Source organism: Ranitomeya imitator, chromosome 1 (assembly GCF_032444005.1).
Source record: "Ranitomeya imitator isolate aRanImi1 chromosome 1, aRanImi1.pri, whole genome shotgun sequence".
Taxonomy (NCBI): domain Eukaryota; kingdom Metazoa; phylum Chordata; class Amphibia; order Anura; family Dendrobatidae; genus Ranitomeya; species Ranitomeya imitator.
In genome coordinates, this window is record NC_091282.1 from 1,124,071,888 (window position 1) to 1,124,092,645 (window position 20,758).

The window sequence follows — 20,758 nt, forward strand, 5'->3', positions numbered from 1 at the left end:
AGCTGACAGTGATGACTGATCTAACAGATATGTCATTAATATATTCTGAAATGACTACCTCTATCAATTGATAACTTATCCTTATCTCAACTCATCATTAAAAGATCAGGCAAAATCTGCTCAAGCAATATATGCAGAGGCGCTCTGCAGCCCCAAACATTATTTAATGGCAGGGGCCGAGCACTGCACTTTATTCCCCAGGCAATCTTGCCTTGCGCAGGCGTGTACTATGAAAGACAGAGAATGAACTTCAATCCAATATTGCAGCCAGCATGCAGCCAGCGGGTAAGGAAAGGGTGAATCAAACACCCGAAAACCCCGTCTCTATGGCTGAAAATTGTTCCCTCCAAATTCAGGTGACAGAGTCCCTTTAAGCAATGTAATGAGCTGCAGTGCTCCACATCGTTTGTAGCCGCTGATGCTGGAGCACCGGGGTGCCTCGGGGTGATCCTTGACTCTACCCTCTCTTTCAAGCAACATATCCAAGCCCTTGCCTCCTCCTGCCGATTCCAACTCAAAAACATTTCCCGGATCCGTGCATTCCTTGACCATGAAACCACAAAAACACTAGTACATGCCCTTATCTCCTGCCTCGACTACTGCAAAATCCTACTCTCTGGCCTCCCCTCTAGCACTCTGGCACCACTCCAATCCATCCTACATTCTTCTGCCCGACTAATCCACCTGTCTCCCCATTACTCCCCAGCCTCTCCTCTCTGACTGGCCCTTCACTGGCTTCCTATTGCCCAGAGGCTACAGTTCAAAACACTAACAATGACATACAAAGTCATTCACAACCTGACTCCTCCATACGTCTGTGACATGGTCTCCCGTTACCTACCTACACGCAACCTTCGATCATCTCATGATCTCCTTCTCTACTCCTCTCTCATCTCTTCCTCCCACAACCGCATCCAAGACTTCTCCTGTGCTTCCCCCATACTCTGGAACGCTCTACCCCAACACATCAGGCTCTCGCCTACAAAGGAAACCTTCAAAAGGAACCTGAAGACCCACCTCTTCCGACAAGCCTACAACCTGCAGTGATCCCCAGTCTACTGAACTGCCACATGACCAGCTCTACCCTCTCCTAGTGTATCCTCACCCATCCCCTGTAGACTGTGAGCCCTCGCGGGCAGTGTCCTCTCTCCTCCTGTACTTGTGTATGCCTTGTTTTACTCCCGTTTATTGTACTTGTCTATATTTGCCCCGTTGACATGTAAAGCACCATGGAATAAATGGCGTTATAAAAATGTATAATAATAATTATTAAGTGACAGCTCACTAAGATAAATGAGCATGAATTAAGTATTACTATTGAAGTAATTTGGAAATCACTGTGTAATTTAAGACTGAATGTAAGCTGCAGAAATCGTAAATGAAAACCCGGCCAAGGACATTGTGAGCAGATTTCACTACAGCAGCTGGTGGTATCAGCTGATAACACATTTACGCATCGTGTCAATTACTACAATAACCATCGGATTGGAAAAATAAATTCAGATATGATCATTTTCATAAATTAGTGCCTTTAAAGGGAATCTGCAGCAAGTTTTTGAGATGTAATCATTAGACAGCATGAGGGAAGGGTTAAAAGACAGATTTCAGCGATGCGTCTCTTATCAAGTACCAGGGTCTTGTTTGCTTGCTTGTTTTAGCAAAAGCAGCTTATCATTGCTGGCCAAAGCAGCACATGCATGCTAGTCAGACACGCCCCCTTCTGTGATAGGCAGCTCACTGTCTATGGACATTGTATATACAGAGCCTGGTGGGGGCGGGGTTAGCTGCCTCAGCTCTGCTTCATTGCTAAATCTAAAAGCTCTGATTGTGTGAGAATGACGGCACCCAGTAACCTCAGTAAAACATTGTTGGATTCAGTTTCTATTTGCCTACATCAAGCTGCTCTCTAAACCTGCTGATAGGTTCCCTTTAAGTGTTCACTACAATGAACAGGAGTGCACCTTTTCTGGGGAATTTGGTGTTCTGCTGGTTTCCTGTATGGAAATATTCCGGGTGCTGGATTTTAGATTAAGGGCTCGCTCCAATTTCTCCATCTCTATTCTGTAATGGTTTCTTTCTTCCTCCAAAGATTTAACAAAGGAATCCAATCGAGACGGTGAACGATCAGATCGCAAAATGCCATGCTGTGTCCGCATCCTTTCAATCTCGAGCACCAGTTCCCGTTCTGAAAAGAAATTGAAGCAGAATAATATATTTAATACTTTAATGCAAACAGGCAAATCTCTGTGATTAAATGGTGGGCACCAATTATGGGACCATGCACCATGTAAACCTAAGGCTATGTAAGAACAAACCCTGATTGGCTAAGAGAAGCAACTTCTCCCAATATTCACCTGTAACCATCTGTGTCTCAAGTTTACTTGAAAGCCGCTGCTTTTCATTCTCCGCGTGGTTCAGCAGCGACTCTAATTTGCGGTTTTCATCCTTTCTGGTCTCAAACTCATCAGCTAGTTTATTCTTTTCAAATTCACAATTGCTTAGATCCTAAAAAGAAAACAATATGCTTACAAACCAATTTCATTAAAGGGGTGGGCAACTACTTTTTATTCATGACCCATCATCTGGATAGGCCATCAATATATAATCTGTAGAGGTGCAACAACCAGTACCCCTGACAACTAGCTGTTTCTAGTGGCAGCCGGAAGTTCTCAAACCCTGCTGGAACATAGCTGAAATTGTTCGACAACTAATATGTATGGTGGCCTTAAAGATCCATCAGGGATTTAACAGACAAAAAATGTCCGCCAGAGGAGCACATCATGTGTTCCAGTTTTACAGCACAGGGAGGGTTAGACACGTAATAGCACTGGACAGTGGGTCAGGAAATACCCACGAGTGAATGGAAAGATTTAATCTTAAGTGACAATAACATTTCTTTATTGTAAAATGTCCGTTTTCCTTCTCTGAGTAAGAAAAATTGTTCTGTTCTTGTAGTCGCATGCGGCCATTGTGAAGATGACTTACCGACTTATACTGCGATAAGATGCTTTCTAGTTTAGTGATTTCAATGTGAAGTCTTTTTATTTCACTCTAGAACGAGGGAAAATTCAGTTAGAAAGTAAAATTTCTAAGTATTCACAAACAATAGAGTGTTACTGAAAATATCCTCCAATGCCATAATTGTCCAGCACAGTGAATATGATGCAGTGTTTTTTTTTCTATGACTGCAAAATTATTAGTATTAGGTAGAAATTATTCAGATTCCAGCTCATTTCAAAGGGGATTTGGTCTGGAGAAAAGTAAACCAGCAACCTGATTAATGACTATGGGAAACTAGTAATGACTCTTGGGACAGCAGAGCTGGGAATTAAATTATTTCATTGATATATAACTAATATAAACTGTTTTATTGACATAAACTCCATAATTCTGTTATTAAAGAGGGAACTAATGGAACATAAATAAAGTGACGCCTTGCAACACCACTTACTTTTGCCTCTTCAATTTCGGCATCAGCAGTCACCAGTACCCGCTCCTTGTCCCTCTCCAGCTGCTGGGCCATCTGGTCTATCTCCAGTAGCTCTTGACACAGTTCTTCATTTTTGGTACTCAGATTTACCACCTCACTGGTGACATTTTGTCTGGTTTCTAGCAGCTCTTGTGCACGATTTTCAAGGTCACGGTTTGCTTGCTGGAGGTATTCGATCTAATAAAACGCACGCAAAGCATTTATAAGTTCCAACTGTTTTTCATTATCAAGACCAGGCTGCGGCCCCATGTGGTTGGCGTACACAGAGTATTACAACTAGCAGCCAGCTTTCTGCTGTATTATTACAAATTAGACAAATAGACCGTGGTCCAGCAGCCACAGACCAGAGCCCAGTGAGTCCCCAGCCACCTCTTCAGACTACTAACATAGTTGCTGGAATAGGCTCCTGCATATCTTTTTGCTACTGTAACTTCCAAAAATGCCATCGGCCCGCAAATACAGAGGTGATCTGCAGATAAATAGCATTTAAGGAGCCACTTCAGCGTTCTTCTTTACTACAGAGCTGGAGTGGTGCCACTGATCTGAGTTCCATGCTCCTAGCATTAGGCTGTGTGCACACGTTTCAAATTTTTTATGTTTTTTTGCTATACAAACGCGATAAAAACGCATAAAAAACGCATACATATGCATCCCATCATTTAGAATGCATTCTGCAATTTTTGTGCACATCGTGGTAAAAAACGCAGCATGTTCATTAATTATGCAGATTTTTTGCAGATTTCCCACTATATTATTGCATTGGGAAATCTCCGTGAAAAAAAAAAATCCGCAAAAAAAAAACCGCATGCGGATTTCTTGCAGAAAATGTCAGGTTTTGCTCAGGAAATTTCTGCAAGAAATCCTGACGTGTGCACATAGCCTTATACTTACAAAAAACAAAAATGCGTTGCCACTGATCTGTCTAGAGGAATAGCTTCTTATTTTTGAAGAAGCTATTGGCGAAACGGCATCGTCGGGGTAGGAATGCGCAATGCACTAAGGAAAAGCCCGGGTCACTTTAGTAAGTAATTTACCCACGGGGTTTGGGGAAACCCCTCTCGCATACACTTTGTTTTATACAAACTCTCTATATTTTCTGCTCTCTATACCTTGATTCATAATTTTTATCCAACATTGATCATGTACCGAAAAATGTATAAATGATTGTTGTGTCCTCAGAGTCTATGTCATTTAGGCCAAAATATTTCTAGGTTTCCAATATGCACTTGCACTTTGATTATTAGAATTAGTCTCTCTCGGCCCCAATGACATATTAGGGTCATTCCATGTCAAGTGAACCAATGCTTTTTACCTCTACATTTTTAATTCTTTTGAGATTTTGTTATTTGGTAATACTATGTCAGAGAATGCAAAATGCGAAGAAAAAAAAATTCTAGATATCTTTTTTTTTTTTTTAAATTGATTTTCAAAGTTCGGAAAAAGTGCGAATTTCAGTGTTGCCTGCCTTTACATTTCTCCTCATAACTCAGGCTAGAAAAAAGAGAGAGAAACCAAATAAACACCATTCTACTCAGAACTGTACAGGCTTTCAACAGATATGTCACAAGAGTATCTTTGATAATATTTCACCCATGCAAACGCAAAATTTTAAAACGCATTTCCAAAAAAAAAAAAAACGTTTAATTTCAAACTTTCAAAAACTACACATGTGCCTGCTATGCTCTTAGCCACATCTGTACCAAAATACAAGCTGGGATCCTAATGGGATCATATTTTAAAAAATAAAACTATTACAGTGTCAATTAGAAAATCTCGAATTGAGATCTGTTCAGCCTGTGGTCTAAGTGTGGGGTCTATATATTTACCAAATAATCCATGATTTTTAGATATTACTGTATTATTTTATTATGTTACAGAGTATTAGAAGCAGGAGAGGACAGAGGAGAAAGCTTTGTCAGGGGCAGACAGTGAATGCAGAGCAGATGACCGGCCGGCAGCTCCAGCCTCCAGAGGCCATATTCACACCAAATCTTACCACCCAGGCAACTCCTCAAATGGAGGGAGAAAACTATTCTTAACATCCAGCTCATGTATTGTCCAAACCAGGACTACGAGGAGGAGGAGAGGTTGTGAAAACATCGGTTACAGGAAGCAGAGAGGGGACTCGGCAATACCGCACTGTCATCCCATGTAGTGACACAGAAATAAAAACAAGGGTTTTTTCATTCAGCAAAGACAGTGACGACCATGACGTGGTAGAAGGCGGCACAAGATCGGCAATGGATGACATAACTGGTGATGTGACCTGTGAATATGATCGCACCAGTGGCTACTGTTCTCTCCAAAGATTGTGAAAATGAATTAGTAGAAAGGACTTTTTTGCAGCTTCTGGTCCAGCGCCGTCCTTTGTGTATCCAAGAAAACCAGACATTGTAAAAGTTACAAAAATCAGATATTGACTCAGGTGGAGCCGAGCACCATGACAGGCCGCACAAAAGGAAATGGCCATTGCTAGTAAGCGCTTATGAACAAGATGACATTTCACCCACTAGAAGGGACATATTGATGATAAAAGGCCAGTGTAAAAACCTACTATTAATTGTTTGATTAGTTCATATTTTATAAAACGAGGATTTAACTCCTGGACTATTCTTCTTAAAGGGAACCTGTCACCCCGAAAATCGCGGGTGAGGTAAGCCCACCGGCATCAGTGGCTTATCTGCAGCATTCTGTAATGCTGTAGATAAGCCCCCGACGTTACCTGAAAGAGGAGAAAAAGACGTTATATTATACTCACCCAGGGGCGGTCCCGCTGCTGGTCAGGTCGGATGGGCGTCTCTGGTCCGCTGCGGTGCCTCCCATCTTCATTACAAGAAGTCCTCTTCTGATCTTCAGCCACGGCTCCGGCGCAGGCGTACTTTGCTCTGCCTTGTTGAGGGCAGACAAAGTACTGCAGTGCGCAGGCGCCGGGCCTCTGACCTTTCCGGCGCCTGCGCACTGCAGTACTTTGTCTGCCCTCAACAGGGCATAGCAAAGTACGCCTGCGCCGGAGCCGTGGCTGAAGATCAGAAGAGGACGTCTTGTAATGAAGATGGGAGGCACCGCAGCGGACCGGAGACGTCCATCCGACCTGACCAGCAGCGGGACCGCCCCTGGGTGAGTATAAGGCTACGTTCACACTAGCGTTGTGCGCCGCTGCGTCGGCGACGCAATGCACAACGCACGCAAAAACGCGGCAAAACGCACGCAAAAACGCTGTGTTTTGCGACGCATGCGTCGTTTTTTGCCGAAATTCGGACGCAAGAAAAATGCAACTTGTTGCGTTTTCTTGGTCCGACGCTTGCGGCAAAAAAGACGCATGCGTCGCACAACGCAACAAAAAAAACGCATGCGTCTCCCATGTTAAATATAGGGGCGCATGACGCATGCGTCGCCGCTGCGTCGCCCGACGCAAACTAGCGTAACGCTAGTGTGAAGGTTACCTAATATAACGTCTTTTTCTCCTCTTTCAGGTAACATCAGGGGCTTATCTACAGCATTAGGCTACGTTCACATTAGCGTTGCGCCGCCGTGCGTCAGCGACGCAACGCGCGACGCACGCTAAAACGCACGCAAACGCGCGCAAAAACGCGCGCGTTTTGCGACGCGTGCGTCGTTTTCCGACGAAAATCGGACGCACAGAAAATGCTACATGTAGCGTTTCCTTGCGTCCGACGCTAGCGTCGGAAACGACGCACATGGCGAAAAACGCCACCAAAACGAGGCACGCGTCCGCTATGTTAAACATAGGGGCGCGTCGCCGCTGCGTCGCCGGCGCAACAGCGACGCACATTGGCGGAACGCCAATGTGAACGTAGCCTTACAGAATGCTGTAGATAAGCCCCTGATGCCGGTGGGCTTACCTCACCTGCGATTTTCGGGGTGACAGGTTCCCTTTAAACACTTCATAAATGACATGTTTAGTGATATAATAGAAAAACAATTGTTACAAGTATAAATGGGTGGTAAAAATATTGGTTCTTTTAATCTTGTTTTTAACATATGATAAGGATGAGACTATTTAGAAAATCACACTTGATTTTCACCTTTTTTCTTTTGGCTTGTTCGATGCATTCAGGTTGAAAATGCTGAGCAAGTTGTGGTATGATGATTAAGATGTATTTATTCTGGCACGTAGGGTATTTGTTTTTTGTGTTTCTTTATTGTTGCATATAAATGTTGAATTCAATAAGTTGTCATTTGAAAAGAAAAAAGGAAGAAACTCACATACGTAAAATCAAATGATTCAAGGCTTAAAAAAAAAAAAAAAAAAATTTGATCGGTCCCAAGTTGTCTCCCTGTACAAATATAAACAAGAATACAAGTAACACACATGCATGTTTTCACAAGTTTAAAACATACGTTTTTTTCACAATTGCGCATCAAAATTTTGAATTTGATTTCTCCAAAACAAAATATAAAGAAACATATTCTTGTGACATATCAAATGTAAGCCAGAACCGTTCTGAGAAAAAATGATGCCTCTCCCACCTTTATCTTAATTCTAGCCCAAGATATGATAAAAAATGTAAAGCCATACCAGGCCAAAATTTACGCATTTTCAAAACTTTAGAAATCTGTAAAATATTAACTGATGAAGAGAAAAAATCTAAACTTAATTTGTAATTAAGTTTTACTTCTTAGAAAAAAAAAATCTAAAGACGTCAGGTAAAAAAAATTCATATTTGGATCACTTGATATGGAATGACCCCAATAGACAATAGACTCACTTATGCATTTGCCTTTTTAGTGTAACAAATATACCTGTTAACATAGCTATTCCTCTAGACAGATCAGTGTCAGCGCATTTCCGTTTTTTGTTCCCTATGCTTGAATTTTTTATATTATATTTTTAATAATTTATCATTAAGATTTATATTTTAATCAATAAAAATTGTTTGCAATTTAACATCTTTTTCCTCAATTTAATTAATGAGGTTATGTGTGAAAATATATTGTTTTTAACATATGATAAGGATGAGACTATTTAGAAAATCACACGAGGATATGATCACCTTTTTTCTTTGGGCTTGTTCAATGCATTCAGGTTGAAAATGCTGAGCAAGTTGTGTTATGATGATTAAGATGTATTTATTCTGGCACTTAGAATAAAGTCTGGATCCCTAAGATCTTAACCTGTTATTTAAAGTATTACAGTGTGTCCTCCTTTTGAACCAATCCATAGCATTTCCCAGTTTCGGCTTCCATGGAAGATGGTGTTACTGATCACGTCTATCAGGCGAGTATAAGACCTTGTGACTTTGTCCTGAAGCTCCCTTTTTCTCGTTCTTCAGCTGAACAATATGATTTTGTGTCTGGAGCCTTCATTCAATGTGGGTTCTTCCTTCCACCATAATGAAGAGATCATTCTTCCTTTCCTCTGTCCTTTCCCTTCTGATCAAGCAGAGAAATCCTTACACTGTTTAGATCTGGTAAGAGCAGCACCCCAGTACCTTTTGCTGACAGCTTCCTTCAGATGTTCAGATTCCCCATTTGTCAATCCAAAAGGACTTAATTGAGGTCTCTCTGATACGAAAGCGACCATGGATTCCTTCTGCCCTTCTGAAAGCTTATACAGCCAGGAACAGTGGGGGGCTTCCTGGGCTATTTAATATCAGGCTTTGACCTTGCAGTTTTGTAAAAGCATTAAGCTACTTACTGGTAGCGGCATTTTTCGGAGGCCCATGACAGCACACGAGAGAGGGGATCCGCCCTTAAGGAACAGGAAACCTACAGATACAAAAGGGCGGCACCTCTCCCCATGCATCAGTTGTATTTCAGAGCCTGAGAGGACTGCCGCGGTTAGTGGTACACAAATATACAATATATACATTATATACATTTGAAACAAAATAACCCATTATTGTAATAAGACACCATACGTGAGATTTACATATTACGCTATATACATATCAGGAAGTGCTACCCCCACGTGAATAGGGAGGGAACTAAGGGTGCTGTCATGGGCCTCCGAAAAATGCCGCTACCAGTAAGTAGCTTAATGCTTTATTCGGACTCCCATGACAGCACACGAGAGATTTACAGAGATGTAAGCTACCTTAGGGAGGGACTATAGATTGTAGCACCCTTAACCCAAAGGAAAGATCAGAGGAGGACCCCAAATCCAACCGATAGTGTTTAAAGAAAGTGGAAGGGGATGACCATGTGGCCGCCTTACATATCTGCTCCACTGACACTCCAGATCTTTCTGCCCAGGATGACGCCATGGCCCGGGTGGAATGTGCCTTTAGGTTCTGCGGAGCTGGCCCCCCACCTGCTGTATAAGCTAGAGAGATAGTTTCCCTAATCCATTTAGCCAGTAAATATTTCGATACTCTAAATCCTTTCTTTGGACCTTGGAAGGAAAGAAGCAGTGCCCCATCCTTCTTCCAATTATCAGTAGCTGAAATATACTGAAGAAGAGATCTCCTGACGTCTAACGTATGAAGCTCCTGCTCTTTAGGATTAGAGGGGTTAGGAATAAAGGATGGTAAAACTATCTCCTGTGATCTATGGAACCGTGTCGCCACCTTTGGCAGATATGCTGGGTCTGGTCTAAGGACTACTCTGTCTGACAAGATTTCAGTGTATGGAGGAGCTCTGGAAAGTGCCTGTATATCCCCTATCCTGCGAGCTGAGGTTATGGCGATCAGGAAGGCTGTCTTAAGTGTCAACATTTTGATCGAGGCCTCCTGCAGAGGTTCAAAGGGGGGTTTAGTTAGAGAGGACAGAACTAAATTTAAATCCCATGGAACTGTTCTGTCTTTATGCAGTGGTGTAGATCTACTAACTGCCTTCATAAACCTCGCTATCCAGTAGTTATTCGCTATATTACAGGAAAACAGGGCACCTAAAGCTGAGACCTGTACCCTAAGGGTACTAGGAGAGAGTTTCAACTCGAACCCCTTCTGTAGGAACTCTAGGATTTGTTGTACTGGCACCCCGTCTTGGATATTAAACTTTGAACAAGACAAGAACTTTCTCCAAGTCCTAGAGTAGATTTTCGTAGTTATTTGCTTTCTACTCTTTAGGAGCGTCTCCACCAAGTTTGGAGAGAAGCCTTTTCCCACTAATAGTGACCGTTCAAACACCATGCCGTCAAATGGAGCCCCGTCACTTGTGGATGGGAGATCGGTCCCTGCGAAAGCAAGTTCGGGATCTCTGGCAGTACCCAGGGGACCGCTACAGACAATGTCTTGAGCCAGGCAAACCAGGTTCTTCTGGGCCAAAAGGGGGCGATAAGGATGACTTTCGCTCGATCCTCCCTGATTTTCCTCACCACTAGAGGTATCAGGTTCAGTGGTGGGAAAGCATAGGCTAGTGGAAAATCCCATTTTATGAGAAACGCGTCTACCGCCAGGGGATTCTCCCTGGGATTTAGGGAGCAAAAAAGTTTTACTTTTCTGTTGTTTCTGGTGGCGAATAGATCCACCACTGGTTGACCCCATCTGCGGACGACAAGGTTGAAAATGTCCTCGTTGAGAGACCACTCTCCCTGTTTTAACACATTTCGGCTGAGGAAATCTGCTGCCACATTTTCTTTTCCTTTGATGTGAAGAGCTGTCAAAGATAGAAAATTGAGCTCTGCCACCTGGAACAACCGATCCGTGATCCGCATTAAAGTTTCGGAACGAGTTCCCCCTTGCCGGTTTATGTAAGCGACCGCCACTCTGTTGTCCGACAGAATTCTGACGTGCTGGCCCTGCAGATATACGAGGAATTTTTTAACAGCCAGTTCAACCGCCAACAACTCTCTTTGATTTGATGAAAATGTTGTGAAGGGTTCCCACTGTCCCTGGACCACCATGTCCCCCATATAGGCTCCCCACCCTGAAGAGCTGGCATCCGTGGTTATCACGTGGGTGACATCTATCATCCAGGGAACCCCTGCTGATAAATTTTGTTTATCTAGCCACCATCTAAGGGAATTCAATGTTATCGGCCTCAATGTCAATTTTCCATTCAATGCGCCTCCTAAGGCTCTGTCATGGAACAGGACTTCATTTTGTAGGGACCTGGTGTGGAACTGAGCCCACTTAACTGCTGGGATGCAAGATGTGAGTGACCCAAGTAGAGACATTGCTTGCCTAAGTGTCATGGAAGGTGTATTGATTGCTCTTAATACAAAACTCTGAATTTGGTCCATTTTCTCTATAGGGAGGAGACACTGCTGTGTCACTGAATTCAACATTAATCCCAGGAATTTTTGAACATTTAGGGGCTGTAATTTAGATTTTTCAAAGTTTATGATCCAACCCAACCGTTCTAGTTTGGTTTTAGCAATCTCCCATTGTGACAGACAATGATCTACCGAGTTACCTACAATGAGGAAATCGTCTAAGTAGGGGACTATAAGGATATTTGACTCTCTTAAATGCGCCATAACTTCCGCAATTATTTTAGTAAACACCCTAGGTGCCGAGGTGATCCCAAAGGGGAGCGCTCTGAATTGAAAATGTCGAATCCTACCCCCCATTAGTATCGCTACCCTCAGGTATCGTTGGAAATCAGCATGAATGGGTACATGATAGTAGGCATCTTTCAAATCCACTACTACCATGAAACAGTTGTTGAAAAGCATTTTTATTGCCGAATTGATGGACTCCATTTTGAAGGTATGTTTCACCAAAAACTTATTGAGACCCTTAAGATTTATAATGGTCCTGTAAGATTTATCAGGCTTCTGGATTAGGAACAGGGGAGAGTAAAACCCTTCCCCTGCCTGAGAATACGGCACTTCTACCAAAACATTTTTGGAACAAAGAGTCCTCACTTCCTCTTCTAGGGCGAATTGTTCAGTGGGAGATGAGCGCCAGGGTGTTAACCTAAATTTGTCCTGTGGAATATGAACAAATTCCAGCTTGAGACCATGGGAAACAGTGTCTTTTATCCAAACGCTGTTTGTGATTTTCGACCACTCTGCCGAGAAATGCAATAGTCTCCCTCCCACTGGAATTGCCAGTCATTGGTCTTGTTTTTTATTTTCCGTCTGGTTACGGCGAAACATGAGACCTGTACCTCGCTTTCGCCTATCCTCCCATCTGGGACGATCTCTCCCTGGTGAAAAAGCTCGCTTTCCTCCCCGGTTGAACCTTCTTTTGTTGAAGGGACGACGGTATGGATTGAACAGGTTGGGAAACTTTTTCTTATCATCTCCTGCTTTCTCCAGGAGTTCATCCAGGGTAGGCCCAAATAAATATTCGCCTTTACAAGGGATAGCGCAGAGCTTCGCTTTTGCCTGCATATCCCCCGGCCAGCATTTCAGCCATAGGGCTCTCCTTGCAGCATTAGAAAGTCCTGCTGCTCTAGCTGCCAACTTTACGGAGTCAATTGAGGCGTCTGATAAAAAAGCCGCCCCCTCCTGGATTACAGGTAATGCTGAGAGAATGGACTCTCTAGAGGCCCCTTGTTTTAATTGGGTCTCCAACTGGTCCAGCCAGACCATCATTGACCTTGCCGTGCAGGTTGAAGCTACCGCAGGTCTTAAGGAGCCAGCTGCCATCTCCCAGGTTCCCTTCAGGAAGGTATCCACTTTCCTATCCAGGGGGTCTTTAAGTGTTCCCATATCTTCAAATGGGAGAGAAGATCGTTTAGCTACCTTGGCAATTGCTGCATCCAGCTTGGGTGCTTTCTCCCAGTTACCTACTGCTGGGTCATCAAAAGGGTATCGGCGTTTTTGCGCAGGTGGTAAGGAGCCTTTTCTCTCAGGTTTCCTCCATTCCCTATTAATAAGATCTTGTATTTTCTCATTTAAAGGAAACACTCTGCGCTTCTTTTGCTCCAATCCACTGAACATCATTTGTTCTTTGGATAGTTGAGGCTTGGGTTCCGATATACCCATTGTGCCTCTGACCGCCTTTACCAATTTGTCTATCCTTTCTAGGGGTAGGCAAAACCGAGCAGCGTCTTCTTCCGAAGAGGAGGATGATGCTGCTGAATTGTCTGATTCTTCGGACTTGTCCTTTTCCACAGACGAATCAGATGCCCACTCAGTTCTCTGCCTAGAACCTCCTGACTGTGAAAGGTTTTTAAAGGACTCTTTAACCTCCATTCTAATCATCTCCTTGAGACTGGCCGTAATAGAGGAGGATTCTTCGGCTACCTACGGGGATAAGTAAGGTAGACTAGAGTGTAAAATCTACATGCTATACCCCCTCCCCTCCTTCCAGAACCTCACCGTCTGCTGGATACAGGGGTCACATAGTTTTTTAGGGTGTGAGTCAGGCAAGGGAACCCCGCAGATGGCACATTCCCTATGCTTCGCCTTACTGACGTTTTTCCTTCCCTGCATAAAACACATGAGGGGAGACTAGTCACTAAGTGAACTTTCTCGAAGATCACTTACCAGTGGCTGCTCACACCCAGAAATACCGAAGCACGAGGGGGATCCTTTTTGACTGACCCTCCAGACCCCTGTCTGGAGGAGCTTCTGCGGCCCGAACCATCGCTCCTTTTTTCATGTTCCTTCTCCTTGGGTTTCTGGGATGCTTGTTCCAGCAGCACAACCTGCTGATCCTGATCTGAATCCATTTTCAGTAAATTGGAGCCAGAACCCGGGAACATGCTGCTGGAGCCGCCTTATAAGGCCCCTCCTTCGGTCAGCGCACCTTGCCCAGCTTGCTTGTTTAATTTTCCCGCCCCCCCGCAGCTGTGGGGAATCAATCATCGCTCCGGAGGGATTGCGGCATGATCTCCGGTGGGCGCCGCCATCTTGGAGCCCCCGCGCATGCGCAGGAGCTCACCGATCCGGAAGACGTCGCTGGCTCCGCCCCCCGACGTCACCACAGCTTACAGCGCTTCCTGTCAGCGCTGCAGCTCTCGTGGAACGCCGAGGCCGGCCAGCTACGATCCGATCGGCGCCCCCCAGATGCCGCCGCGCTCCCCCCTGCTCCAGAGAGACCCACAGCCCACGGGAAGGGCGACTTACCAGACGCTGGCCCCGGAGACCGGACACCCCCTGGCGACCGCTCCTCGCTGCCTAGTCACCGCCGTGCCGCCCTGCCAGGGCCACCGTGACTACTTCAGGTACCCGCACCGGCCGAAGTGGGAGACCCTCTCGCCACCAGAATCGGTCCGGCCGGCCTGGACTCCTGTAGTATCTATAGGCATCCAGTCCCTTCAGGAACAGGAAACCAACTGATGCATGGGGAGAGGTGCCGCCCTTTTGTATCTGTAGGTTTCCTGTTCCTTAAGGGCGGATCCCCTCTCTCGTGTGCTGTCATGGGAGTCCGAATAAAATAGAATTATTCTTACCGTTAATTCGGTTTCTAGGAACCTTCCACGACAGCCACTTCGGAGGTTGTCTTCCCCGCCCTAATAGGGGACAGGAACACAAGAGGTTAAATACCCCCTCCCCTTCCTGCACCGCCAGTGTTTTCCTGGACACAGTAGCATGTATAGTTACCACAAAAGTGCAGGAATCATCCAATAAGAATATCAGGTAGGGAGGGAAATTAGTGCTGTCGTGGAAGGTTCCTAGAAACCGAATTAACGGTAAGAATAATTCTATTTTCTCTAGTCACCTTCCACGACAGCCACTTCGGAGTAGTACCAACAGCTAATTTCTCTAGGGAGGGACTACAGCCTGCAGAACACGTCTGCCAAACGTTAAATCCCTATTGAAATTTAGCCGGTAATGTCTGGTGAACGTATGGATGGACGACCAGGTGGCGGCTCTGCATATCTGCTCTGCTGAGGCATTCCCCCTCTCTGCCCACGATGTTGCCATTGCTCGGGTAGAGTGTGCCTTCAGAGAGGCAGGTGGATCTAGTCCCTGCGATGAACAAGCCAAGCAAATAGACTGTTTGATCCAGTTTGCGATGGTGTTTTTTGCCGCCTTCTTTCCCTTATTTCGTCCGGAGAACTGAATGAATAAATTTTGATCAATTCGCCAGGCTTCAGTTTGTTGTAAGTAAAATAGAACCACCCTGCGAACATCCAAGGTGTGGAAGGCCTGTTCTTTAGGGTTGGAGGGGTTTGGGCAAAAAGAAGGAAGTAGAATGTCCTGATCTCTGTGGAAATTTGAGACCACCTTGGGTAAAAAGGATCGGTCTAGTTTTAGTACAATGCTATCCGCAGTGACCGTTAAATAGGGTTCCTGTATTGACAGGGCCTGTAATTCACCCATACGTCTAGCCGTAGTGATTGCGACTAGAAAGATTGTTTTCAAAGTTAAGTTTTTTATGGATATAGCATCCAGGGGTTCGAATGGATCCTGGGTTAGTGCGTTAAGTACAGTATTGAGGTCCCAGGAGGGTACCCTAGTACGGAGTGTAGGACAAATTCTGGATGCGGCTGTCATAAATCGCTTGATCCAGCGGTGATTGGCTAAATTTGAGTCAAAAAAGCTACTAAGGGCCGATACTTGTACTTTGAGTGTGCTAGGGGTAAGGCCTATATCCAAGCCCTTCTGTAAAAATTGTAAGATCCTTGCTATATCAGGATTGAAGGGGTCTGGAACTTCTGGGAAGCACCAGGACGTAAATTTTTTCCAGACCTTAGTGTAGATGGCATTGGTTACTGCCTTTCTGCTTTTTTGAAGGGTCTGGATTACGTCATCTGAGAGTCCTTTAGCTTTTAAGATTGTGGCTTCAGTAGCCATGCAGCCAAGTTCAGTCTGTTTAGGTCCGGATGTAGTAGAGGACCCTGGTGTAGGAGATCGGTCTTTTGAGGTAGAAGGCAGGGACCTTCCAGGGCCATATCTAATAGGGCGCCGTACCAACTCCTCCCGGGCCACAATGGGGCAACCAAGATTGTAGTCACTTCGTCTGTCCTGATTTTTTGCAGGGTTTTCGCCAGCATGGGAATGGGAGGAAAGGCATATGCAAGGTTGAATTTCCACTGGTGTGAAAAGGCATCTATTCCCTGTGCCTTGTCTTTGTAATGAAGGGAGAAAAATGTTTCCACCTTCGCATTTTGCCTGTTGGCGAATAAATCCACCTCTGGAGTACCCCATTTTTCGGCTAGGGACTGAAATACTGCTTGGTTTAGGGACCACTCTCCCGGATGAACGTCTTTCCTGCTGAGGAAATCCGCCTCAGTGTTGTCCAATCCCCTCAGATGTACTGCTGTGACCGATAGAAGGTTCCTCTCTGCCCAGAAGAATATTCTTGCGGCCACTTCTTTTAGAGAGGCATACTTTGTCCCCCCCTGATGTCGTAGATAGGCCACTGTGGTCATATTGTCCGAGTAAATACGAACGTGATGATTTTTGATCAGTGCTGATGATGCCTTTAGGGCCTCCTCCACAGCTTTCAATTCTCTTAGATTCGAGGAGCTGCTGCTGATGTCCGATGTCCATTGTCCCTGAAAGTGGAAACCCTCTACCACCGCACCCCAGCCTCTTTTGCTGGCATCTGAGCGGAGTGTTTTTAGGGGAAGGTGGTCCCAGCTGACCCCTCTCTGGAGATTTTGATAATCTAGCCACCATTTTAGCGCCGATTTCACATGGCCAGGGAGAAGAATCTTCTGATTCAATGGAGTCTGTCGTCTCCTGGAATGTAGGAGAACATAAGTCTGGAGAGTTCGTGTGTGAGCCTGGGCCCAGGAAACCGATTGTATACATGCGGTCAGGGACCCTAGTACAGACATCGATTCTCTGAGGGTCGGTGCACGCTGGCCTCTGAATTTGGTTACCTTGCGGACAAGGTTGATTTGATGATCTTTGGGTAGAAAAGATGTTCTTACATCCGAGTCCAGTAGCACCCCCAGGAATTTTCTTCTTGTGGAGGGATGGACCTCCGATTTCTCCAGATTTGGGATCCAACCCAGGGTTTGTAATATCTCTAGGGACTTTGATACGTCTGTTTCCAGACGGGAGGCAGATGGAGCCATGATAAGCAGGTCGTCTAGATACGGGACTATGCATATTCCCTGCTGACGGATGAAGATTATTGCTTCCGCCATAATCTTTGTGAAGACCCGAGGGGCCGAAGAGATGCCAAAGGGGAGAACATTGAACTGAAAATGTTTGATTTGGTGACCCTTGGAGACTGCGAACCTGAGGAATTTCCTGTGCTCTGGATGGATTGGCACATGGTAGTACGCATCCCTCAGGTCCACAGTCGCCATCATCCAACCCTGACCGATGAGGGGAATCACGGATTTGACTGTCTCCATTTTGAATCTCCTGTATCGGACAGAATCGTTTAAGGGTTTCAAATTTATGATAATTCTGTTCTTCCCCGACGGCTTGGTTATTAGAAAAAGGCGTGAATAATGACCACGTCCTTCCTCTAACTTCGGCACCTGAGAAATCACATTTGATTGTATTAATTTTTGTAGATCTTGTAACAAGGAGTTTTGGAGATCTGGGTTTTGAAGGGAGGTTATCTTTACGCAATGTGGGGGTGGTCTCACGAATTCTATTTTTAATCCTTCTTGAATGGTACGAAGGACCCACTGATTTGCGGAGATGTTTTGCCACTCGGTGAAAAATCGTGAGAGTCGACCCCCGACCGGAGTACAGTCATTGTTTATCTGGGGTTTGCTGGGCCTGAGGGGCCAGGATATTTTTTCCCCTGCCTCCCTTAGGATAACTCCATCTTCCCGTTTTGCCTTTTCCTCTCTGTGAGGTTTGATCACGGGAGGGACGAAAAAAGCGTTTTTTTGGGGTCTTTTGCTCAGGGAGAGATTTCTTTTTATCTGCCGCCTTATCCAAAATATCGTCCAGGACGGGTCCAAATACATTATGACCCTGAAAGGGTATGCTACATAATTTGGACTTGGAGACAAAATCGCCTCCCCAGGATTTTATCCAGAGTGCTCTCCTGGACGAGTTAGAGAGAACGGCAGCTTTCGCGGCTACTCGAACCGATTCAGCAGATGCATCGGCTAGGAACCCTGTAGCTTTCTGTAGTAAGGGTAGGGAGTCTAAAATCTCCTCTCTTGGGGTGCCTTGAGTCAAGTGATCCTCAAGTTTGCGTAACCAGATAAATAGAGATCTGGCCACGCAAGTAGAGGCTATATTAGATTTTAGCAGATTTGTGGAGGTGTCCCAGGACTTTTTTAATAAACTCTCTATTTTACGATCCATCGGATCCTTGAGTTGCGAAGAGTCCTCAAAGGGGAGGGCAGTCTTTTTAGTTACCCTAGACACCTGAACATCTACTTTCGGGGTCTCCCATAAGGAGTTATCCCCATCTAATGGGTACCGGTTTTTCAGTTCCGATGGTATAGTCAGACCTTTTTCAGGGAGGTCCCATTCATGCAGAATCAGATCTCGTAAGTTCTTATGCACCGGGAACCCTTTTTGGTCTTTGGGTTTCAGACCCTCAAACATCTCATCATGTACTGTGAGTGTAACTTCTTCATCCTCTACCCCCATGGTGCTTCTTACTAAACCGATTAGTTCACTCATGTCCTCAGAACTAAAATAATATTTTTTGTTTTCTGATCTACAGGTGGGGGTAGAAGTGGAGCCTTCGTTTTCCCAGTTATCCTCTGAACCTGAGGACTGGATTTCTCCCGAGTCCGGGTCGGATTCTACTGGGGCTTTTTTCCTCTTTTTTGGAGGGGGTGGCTGAGGCACCGACATCTGAGAGAAGGTAGCCATAGAAGAATGGACCTCATCTTTAATGAGGGATCTAATGCTATCCAACAGCGAGGGTTGTTCGGCGCGCAGGACCTCATCCGTACAGGATTGGCAGAGCTTTTTCCCGTATGTTGATGGGAGTTTGGCCGTACACACTTTGCATTTGCGGCTTGACTTTTTAGGGTCGGAAACCTTTTCTCCCTAAGAGAGAGAGAGAGAGGGTTTGCTAAGCCACTTAGAGGAATATCTATATATACATATATACATAAAAGCACATATGTATATAGGGGATAGCTGGGCCCAACACCTGCTACTTACTTTGGTAGGAGGGGGAACGCTGGCATCTGCAGATGCAGAGCAAGGGGGTCTGTCACTGTCCATGTCAAGTCAGACAGCTTACCTTGCTACCCGGATCTTTTTATAAGGATCGGTGGTCCAGCGTGCAGTGCTCCTCCCCCCACGTGTGGCCCGATTGGGGTAGGTCCAAGAACGCCCCCGACGCTGTTTGTATGGCGTGCTTCTGCTGCTGGACGCCATTGCCGGCCGGCGTGCGCTCCATGGCACGCTTCCTGGTTGAACCGGAAGTGGCGCGCTTTAACCCGGAAGTCAGCAGGCTCTCCGGCCCCAGCCCGGGACGCGCGCCACCTCCAGCGCTGCAGCTGTGGAGGAGGGAACCGGGGGGCTGCAGGAGGCCCCCGGCAAGCACATCACCGCCCCGCATTGCCCCCAAAGGGAGCGCCGGAGGGGCGGGAGGGTCCCGAGTCGCTCCGAAGAGAGGAGACGGGAGCGGCATTATCAAGGAGGGAAACCCGACCTTCATGCCGCCCGGCTTCTGGGTAAGTGGAGCTCCGTCGCCGGCCACGGCAGCCCCTTCAGAAACTCTTCATGCCCCATAGGGGACAGGAAAACACTGGCGGTGCAGGAAGGGGAGGGGTATTTAACCTCTTGTGTTCCTGTCCCCTATTAGGGCGGGGAAGACAACCTCCGAAGTGGCTGTCGTGGAAGGTGACTAGAGAAACTGCTACTTGGTCCTCCGTCCTTGCGTTCTCAAAATTCTTCAGGTTTCACACTTTTGCATTGGTGGTTTTAAGTCAGGGTAGAAAGGAGCTGTAAGCGGTGGTCACCCGGGTTACTACTTTGAATGACACATTTATACATATTTACTGCCCTAGGGATTACTTTATGATGTCCCATAGCTTCTGGTCTCCCTGATGAAGCACCTGGGAAAATAGGGATCTTTGGATTTAAAGTAGAATCCCTTTCTCATTGCCTTCATTGGAGGAACACAGAACTTATTCTTTTGTTCCTGTTGCCCACGTTGAATGTGTGTAATTGCAATTTTTTTTTGCTTCTCCTACTTTTTTCATTACTTTTATTGCCAGTAGGCAGGTGTAGCCTGCTGAGGAGGTGCAGACCTTTTTTCTTAAAGGTTGTAACTGTTCGGGTCAGCAGCATACACCCATGGTTTTCTGTGTCCCCCAATGAAGGCTACGAGATAGGGATTTTATAATAAGTCCAAAAATCATCTCGTTTCGCCCAGTAAAATGGTTGCTTTTCTATTCACATTGTCTTCCAAATGTCAATTTTTTACATTCGTATAATATTCGCTTTATACATCAATAATTAAAAAAAATAGTCTGATTATCATTTTCAACATTAAAGGAAGTCTGTCACCCCCAAAATGGTGGGATTTGAACAGCCTAAACATTTATATAGGAGACCTAGTACCTATTTAA

General features: G+C 45.4%; 1 protein-coding gene across 3 annotated transcripts in view; it reads right to left on the reverse strand.

The window, feature by feature from the left end:
- The window catches only part of CEP135 (centrosomal protein 135), a 153,469-nt gene that overhangs the window by 83,715 nt on the left and 48,996 nt on the right, over window positions 1–20,758 (reverse strand). For all 3 annotated transcript variants that reach the window (XM_069744448.1, XM_069744449.1, XM_069744450.1), the window contains exons 8-11: window positions 3,452–3,667; window positions 2,986–3,051; window positions 2,355–2,505; window positions 1,962–2,185 (exon numbers count right to left, since the gene is read on the reverse strand). In XM_069744448.1, coding sequence (XP_069600549.1) covers window positions 1,962–2,185; window positions 2,355–2,505; window positions 2,986–3,051; window positions 3,452–3,667 — 657 coding nt within the window. The remainder of the gene's footprint in view (window positions 1–1,961; window positions 2,186–2,354; window positions 2,506–2,985; window positions 3,052–3,451; window positions 3,668–20,758) is intronic.